This window comes from Carlito syrichta, unplaced genomic scaffold (assembly GCF_000164805.1).
Source record: "Carlito syrichta isolate Samal-C Ts95f unplaced genomic scaffold, Tarsius_syrichta-2.0.1 Scaffold286965, whole genome shotgun sequence".
In the NCBI taxonomy this organism is placed as follows: domain Eukaryota; kingdom Metazoa; phylum Chordata; class Mammalia; order Primates; family Tarsiidae; genus Carlito; species Carlito syrichta.
The window spans coordinates 469-8,217 of record NW_007231061.1 but is presented as its reverse complement, the minus strand read 5'-3'; the positions used below and the strand labels follow the sequence as shown (position 1 = coordinate 8,217).

Here is a 7,749-nt window from a genome sequence, read left to right as displayed (position 1 = left end):
TCGTGGGCGGCCCAGCCGGGCCCGGGAACGCCAGTAGCGCCGCGGCCCCCGACGACGTCCCGGCGCTCCAGCGGTGAGGGCGCAGACCGGGTGTGACCCGAGTGCCACGGGGCGCACCAAGGGCCGAGCACGGGTGACAGCAGGGCCGCAACGCCCCGGGGTCTGGGCGCGTCCATTCTCCGCGTCCGGTCGACGTGAACGTCAGTGGTCGTGTTAAAAGTAATGGATCTCTCCCCTGCCCGCGGGACGTGGGGACTGCGAAGACCAGCCCTGGAGAGTGTGCACCCGCCCCTCCCTCTTCCCCTCCCCCTTTGACCCAGAACAGCTGAGGCTGTGGGCAGGATGCACTGGCCGGAGGTTGGCGGCCTGCCGGGGTCAGCAGGCCCTCCTTGTCCCTCACAAGACCTCACTTTGGCCCCACTTGCTCGATCAAGCGGAAGACAGTCAGGGACCCAGCGGCTCGTTCCCTGAGCCCTTGGGATGGGGCCAGGCTGATGGCAGGCCCATGCTCACCTATCGGTGTGTGTCAGGACTCCTGGGCCATGCTGAAAATTCTGACACAGTGGGAGCCCTGCAGAGGAGTTGCCTGGACAGTGGGGTCAGGAACTCACAGTCTGTTTCTCAGCCAGGCCCAGCAAGCTCCCAGTTGTTTCTGAATTCCTGGTCAGGGTTGGGTGCAAAGGGCAGAGCTCCAGAAACCAGCTCAGAAGTTTGCATGGGGCCCCCATGTACCAGCTGTACAGTCCCAAGCTTCTCCTCCCTGGTCCTGCAGCCTGGGCCCCTAAGCCGTGCAGCCCCTAAGGGTGCAGGGTGCATAGGCAGAGCAGCGACTCTGCTCTCCTGCAGCACAGTCTCATGTGCCATCATTTCCTGAGGCTGAGCATGTCATGGCTGACTTTTGTTTGTGCCTCATGACAACCCTCAGTGTGGTTGCCTTTACTGTGCAGATAAAGGTACCAAGGCAGGTGGTCAAATCCAGTCCTTGAGCTCCCCGAGGCTGACCTCACCACATAACTATTTGTCTTCTCCTATTCAGATGCTTAATGTTTTTCTTTCCCATTACAGCTTTCCAGAAGGATGGGCCAAAAAAAGCAGCGACTGGCAGAGGCAGAGCAGCCACAGGGCCCATCATATGCTGCCTGGATACCTTCCCCCAAGGAGCCCCACATGGGACCACTTGTGACCCCAGACCCTCACTGCAGTATCTATTTCTCAAACTCAAAGGACCAGCTTACCCGACTGGGGTCAGAGTTTTTCGACCAGCCAGCAGTTCCCCTGGCCCGGGCATTTCTGGGACAGGTAATGTAAACATGGCATCCCCCTGGCCTGGGCATTTCTGGTACAGGTAATGTAAACATGGCAACATGGTCTCTCCTGAAGTGCTGGTCAGCATGCAGGCATCGCTGGGTCCCAGCGAGCTCTGCTGGGCTCACATCCCTCACTTGTCCCTCAGATGACCCTCCTTGTCCTCATGCAGTCAGCTGCTTTGCTCACATCAGTCCCTGGATGACTTCCTCTCAGTTGTCTGGGGTCATTAGGGAGGAACGTGGAAATTGCCAGTGCTGTTTACCAGGGTGGAGGCCAGGGTGCCACCATCTGCCTGCCTATAGTGCACATCAAAGTCCAAAGCAGTTGCACTGTTAGCCTTCCTTACCTGGGAAATAAGAGTGTTATCTCTGTTCTACCTGGGCTCTCCCTCACAGTGTTTAGACATGTGGGAACCATTGCTGTGGCCAGTGTTGGGCTATCCAGCACTGGAACCACTGGAAAGCTGCCCCTTTCCCACTATAGCAGCTCACAATGCAGTGCTGGCTTCCCAGGTCCCTGCAACTCAGCACAGGTCCAGGATCTGGGCTCTGCCAATCAGATTTGGAGTGGAAAGCAGGAATCACTCATGGCCCACGCTGGTGGGAGCTGCAGTGCAGCCTGTCCCCACGCATGAATGTTCCCATAGCTGTGGCATACAAATCAGTCTAGAGTGCTGACTGGGTGTTGGTCCTGTGTGCCAAAGCTCTGGGCCTGGCTTTTGGTTCTCCTAGAGCCTCCAGGGTCTACCCTTTTAACAAGCCTGCTTTTAGGTTAAAATGGCCAAGGAGGGCTAGTTTCTGTAATAGAATCTAAGCAAAACCAGTGCCAGGAGTTGGGTGCTGAGTTGGTCTTCACTTACTGGAGAAGGAATGCTTTCAGCTGCAAGAGCCAGAGGGTCCTTCTAAAAGCACCTTAAATAATAGGCATTTATGATATGACAAAATGACATGAGCAGGTGTGTCGAGGATCACCTGTGTCAAGGACCCAGGGTGGTGTCAGGGATGACAATACGTGTCTCTATTCAGCATCTTTGGCGTGTCAGTTTCTTCCATAGGCTCCAGTTATGCCCACACAGGCACATTGGTGGACAAGATTGATGTCCAAGAGAGAAGAGGGTTTTCACCCTGTGTCCCTTTGGTGAGGGAGGACAGCCTTTTCCTCAACCCCCCAGTGGATGTCCTTGCAGACCCTTCAGCCAGGCTTGGGTCATCCATTCATCCCTAAAAGAGTCATTGCAATGAGTTTCCATGACAACCCAGACCATTCTCTGGGCTGAGAAGGGTGTTGCTTCGCCAGGATCCTCCACTAGTAAGAAGGAGCATGTGTGCTTATAACTGGGGCGATGGGGGGGAGGCAGAGAGAACATCTGTCATGGATGGAAGTGGTATCAGAGTAAAATCCAGATCAGAAAACCAGGATGGAAAAGACAATAGTGAGAAAAGGGCAGTGGGACATTCCTGCCCAGAAGGCAGTGGGGCCCCCAGTGTGCCACACGGAGGTACAGGAGCATGCAGAGGGAAGCCAGCAGAGGAACACCCCCCACTGAACTCCTGGAAAGGCAGGGCTCCTTTTCTTCTCTAGAGATAGTCTGGCCAAGCCTGACCTGTCCACTTTTGTCCTCACGGCTTTGGATGCCTAAGGGATTCTGGGCTTCTAGCGCAGGCAACAACCCCTTCTTTCTTCTACCCTGTCTCCAGGAAGGCCTCCCAGATGCTCCCCAGGTGAGTGGTCTCCCCAGCCTATGATACTGACCATGGCCTCAGGCACCACAGGGATTCCTGGGCTGAGGCGAAGGCGGCCTGAATGTCCAATTGACCCGAGGACAAGACAGGTGCTGGAGATGTGGATGGTCCCCAGAGCTCTGCTGGGGGAACTGAGCAGCTAGTCCTGCTGCTCAGAAAGGTCTTAGAGCTGGTAGGTGGCTGCTAAGTATGAGGGTCCTTTATGGCCACCTTGGCAGCCCAGGTAGGGAGCACTCTGCTCTAGAACGTCCCAGGTGACCGTGTGGGGACACCCTTGGGTCCCTGTGCCCTCCATGCTGCCTGACCCCATGCTAAATAATGTTTTTCTCAAGGGGACTCTGGGAAAGGAGGAAGGAGAATGAAAGGCCCCACTGATAGGACATGAAGGTCAAGCTGCACGGTGAATCCATGAGTGCTGGTTTCCAGCCCAGCCTTGGCTGGGACTTGAAGTGGCTGCAACCTTTGTTCAGGACACTGGAGTATGATCTGTAGTCTGGTGGTCCAGCAGGGCTCAATGGCTGCATTCAGGCTCTGAGCAGGAGCAAGAGAAAAGGCAGGGTGGAAGAGATGAGCTGAGGAGCCCTGGCTGGGCCTGGGCGCCTGGCACATCCTGAGATGGGGAGATGAAGTCCAGGCTGGGTAGACCCCCATCCCTTCCTGCTCTGAGCAGAAACTGACTGCCCACAGGTCCTAGTCCGACGACTCGCCAATGGCACGGAGCTCCGAGGCCGCATTGTGGAGACTGAGGCCTACTTGGGGCCAGAGGATGAAGCCTCCCACTCAAGGGGTGGCCGGCAGACTCCCCGCAACCGAGGCATGTTCATGAAGCCAGGGACCCTGTATGTATACATCATCTATGGCATGTACTTCTGCATGAACGTCTCCAGCCAGGGTGAGTGGTGCTGGGACACAGGTTGGGGAGGCAGGAGGGCTGGCAGAGCCCCCTCAGCTAGCAGCCAGGGGACCCCCCAGAGGAGCAAGAATGTACCATTGCCACAGCCAAGTCAGAGTTTCCGGAGCTCTGACTGCATTGGCAGAGCAAGACTGACTAGAGGGGTTGAATAGAGGCCCACAGAATAGGGGCCCCACAGAATGAAGGCCCTGGGGTGGCCCCTGAATGCAGAGCAGGTAAGTTCCAGGTGGCCACCGCTGGTTCCAGAACTTGGAGTTGGTGCCAAGAGTCTCCTGTCAGGCAGGAGCCTTGCCAGGCAGCCTGTTATGGGGTCTGCATGTCTCAACGGGGGGCAATTCTGCCCTCCAGGAGACGTGAGGCAATGTCTGGAGACATGCTTGATCACCCCAGCTGGGAGGTGCTGCTAGCATTGAGTGGTAGAGGCCAGGAATGCTGCTGCAAACCCTGCAAGGTACAGGACCACTCCCACCACAGAGCTCCTGGGAGAGCCCATTCGCCTCTGGGGCAGGCTCTGTCCTTGGTGAGCATGTGGCTCTGTGTTCCAGGTGATCTGTGTTGGCGAGGAAGAGGCCAGGCGGGCCCCGACACCATAGCACCACCCTGCCACTGCTAACCAGGAGCAGGGTCTTCCAGCTGGTCCCAGCATCTGTTTGCTGAACCTTCCCTGCCTGTCCCAAGATGAGCAGTTGCTTGGGGCCAGTACAGGGCTGGAAGCCTGCCACACTGTAGGTCACATTTGTTGAATGAGTAGTGATGTGTGAGCTGTGACCACCCAGAGCAGGCAGCTAGGGGTGTCTAGCTCAAGACCCATGGGGACTGGCATATTCAGGGACCCCGTGACAGGCCCTGTGCTGGTGTTGAGTGAAGCTGAGTGACTGGGCATCACAAGACAGTGAGGCCCCCTTCTGGTACCCCTGGAATGCTTGGTCACGGAGCTTTTTGTTGGTAGTGGAAACATCCCCCTCAAGTGAGGCAAAACTGAACTCAGAGAGACCAAGTGCAGAAATGCTTGGTGCTGTGGTGGAGGGGGGGGGACCTGGGCTTCTAGGGTGTGGTAAACTAGGCAGAGACAGGAATGTGAGCTATAATTCCTAGACACATGACCAAGATACCCCCAGGAAAGCCCAGATCTGGAGGGCAGGGCCCCGCACAGGTATGGTGGTCAGGGCAGAGTCATCCAAGTGGAGTGGAGGCAGAAGGCAGGCTAAGGACATAGCTGTGGCCTGGCATTGAAGTGAGGGCAGCCCACGGAGATGAGGAGCTGGTTGGGGAAGGGGATGAGGTCACAGGGCCAAAAGCAGAATGGTGAGGTGGCCAGAGCCAGAAGAGTTGACCCTCCGGGGGGAGGGTCAGGGTGGACAGAAGGGTAGGGGTGAGGATGTCGTTGGGCAGATCAGAGGGGTCATGTTTTCATGTGAGGATGCAGAACCTGGATGCATTCTGCACAAAGGAGAAGGCAGGCAGGAGAAGGGGGTGTGGTGACAAGGGCAGCTAGGCTCTGACTCATTTGCAGGCAGCCCTGGCGACTCAGTGAGACAGTGGTGGGAGGCCGTGTCCTGCATTCACAGGGAAATAGGGAGTCCTGATTCTTCCTACTGAGGGCACAGAGGGTGCTCCTCCTGGGCTTTGCTTGACCTTGCTTGTATCTTGAAATACTTTGAAAACTGGCAGGCTAAGAAATGTCTACTTACTAGAACTTTCCTGGGCTGCTAGCCATGCTGGAAGGCATGGCTTTGTCTGCGAGCCTCAGGGTGCTGCTGTGGAGGCCCCAATGGCCAAGGCCCAAGAGTGGGGACTGGCTTGGCTACCCTTGGCTGAGCCTGGCTCCCAGGTGGCTGCACAGACAGCCGGAGCAGGTGTCTCAGGAAAGCAGGAACCTAGGAACCCAAGGGTCCTTCTCAGACAGAGCTGAGGGAGTTAGGACATCTGTGTCCTCTTACGTGAGCCCCTGGTCCCAGGAGCATCAGTTGGCATCTCTGGCTTCTGAAGCAGCCTGGACTGGCAAGGAGAGTACTGGGCTGGAGGAGGGATGCCAAAAAGGAGCTGAGGGGCTTCACTGGCACCTCCTCCTGCCTGCCTGTGGAGGGTCTTACAGTCAGGCTTTCCACTGAGTCACCGGATGGGCTCTCCCAGTGCTCTGTGCACAGTGGCAGCTGCTCCAAGCCAACCCCTTGCTTGCCTTGCATGGATGCTGAGTGAGGCAGATGGAGAGCCCTGGAGCCCAGCTAGGGATCTGGGCTAGGGCAAGGCATCCTGCTTCCTGGCAGAGTGACCCTGCCCAGGGAGAACTGCCTCTCTAGGGCTTCCTTCACTGGCCTTATAGTTGCTGCCAATCAGAAGATCAGGGAAAGCCAGGGAGAGAAGAGCTGAGGTCCAGCACTCACCACGTGATTTTATAGGGTATCCCTAGCTAGTTCTAAGGACAGCCACAATAGGGGCCAGCCAGGGGCAAGGCAGAGGTCCTGCCTGGTGGGGGCAACCAGAGGCGCCCACAGAACGCAGAGCTTCCTCATGGGTGTAGGCATGGAAGAGGGGGAAGTAGGCAGCCCCCTCCACCCCCCCAGTTCCAGAAGGCACAAGCTCAGGTATGTAAAGCATGGTCCCTGTCCCACAGGGAGACAGTCACACTCTCCCCATGACACTGGGTGTCTGGAAGTGCACTGGGGCAAAGAGGGCAGAGCCTGGGGAGGCTCTGCTACCATGCTGTCCGTCTGTCCCACAGGGGATGGGGCTTGCGTCCTGCTGCGAGCACTGGAGCCCCTGGGGGGGCTGGAGACCATGCGGCAGCTTCGCAGCACCCTCCGGAAAGGCACTGCAAGCCGTGCCCTCAAGGACCGTGAGCTCTGCAGTGGCCCCTCCAAGCTGTGCCAGGCCCTGGCCATCGACAAAAGCTTCGATCAGAGGGACCTTGCCCAGGATGAGGCCATGTGGCTGGAACGTGGCTCCCTGGGGCTCAGTGGGGCAGCTGTGGTGGCAGCAGCCCGGGTGGGCATTGGTAGTGCAGGGGAGTGGGTCCAGAAGCCCCTGCGCTTTTATGTCCGAGGCAGCCCCTGGGTCAGTGTGGTGGACAGAAAGGCTGAGCAAGGCACACAGGCCTGAGTAAAGGGCCTGCTCAGACAAAGCTTTTTAATTGTTCAAAAATCAAATAAATGCTTTATTTCTAGAAAACTGTTGTTTGCATTTCAGCCAGAGGCCCTCTGGGTAGTCAGTGTGTGTCTTTCCCCAGAACAGAAAGGCTGAGGACTTTGTGTGTGCAATGCCAGGCCTACTGTGGACACTAGGGGGAGTTGCCAGTATGTGTACAGACAGCCCCTGAGGGTGGGGGTCCTGCACAGCAGGTCACATCTCCATCAGCCACAGAATGTGCACAGGTGACAGGGTTGCCCCAGTCCAGTGGGGCCAGCTTAGGCCCTTGCACTTCAGATGGTCAGGTGACAACTTGGCTACACATCTGGTAGCTTTTGTGGACCATGGCAAGGGCCAGGCCGGGAAAGGTTCATAGTGAGCCAAGAGAGCATGGTGGACAGAGCTGGTGCTTGGTGAGAAGGCCACATGGGACCTCAAAGTGGATGGTTGTCAGAGGGGTGGGGACGGGCCAATCACATTTCTGCACATTCCTTGGGATGACCACACAGAGTGGGGGACCAGGGACCACAAGCAGGCGGGAAGAAGGTCTAAGAAGCGTACCGCCCAGTGCACATGGAAGACATGGGACTCTCCCAGAGACTGGAGACCTATAGGGTTCCCTCCAGCTCAGCAATACTGTGGCATTCTGTGAGGACTAGA

The 7,749-nt window shown here is 57.1% G+C and overlaps 1 protein-coding gene across 1 annotated transcript; it reads left to right on the top strand.

Annotated features, from left to right (window-relative positions):
- Nucleotides 1–1,068: 1,068 nt before the first annotated feature.
- MPG (N-methylpurine DNA glycosylase) lies at nt 1,069–7,131 on the top strand. Its single transcript, XM_008052649.1, has 3 exons — nt 1,069–1,299; nt 3,738–3,942; nt 6,686–7,131. Exons 1-3 carry the CDS (start codon nt 1,078–1,080, stop codon nt 7,060–7,062), a joined length of 804 nt encoding a protein of 267 aa, XP_008050840.1. The 5' UTR covers nt 1,069–1,077; the 3' UTR covers nt 7,063–7,131.
- The last annotated feature ends 618 nt before the right edge of the window (nt 7,132–7,749 follow it).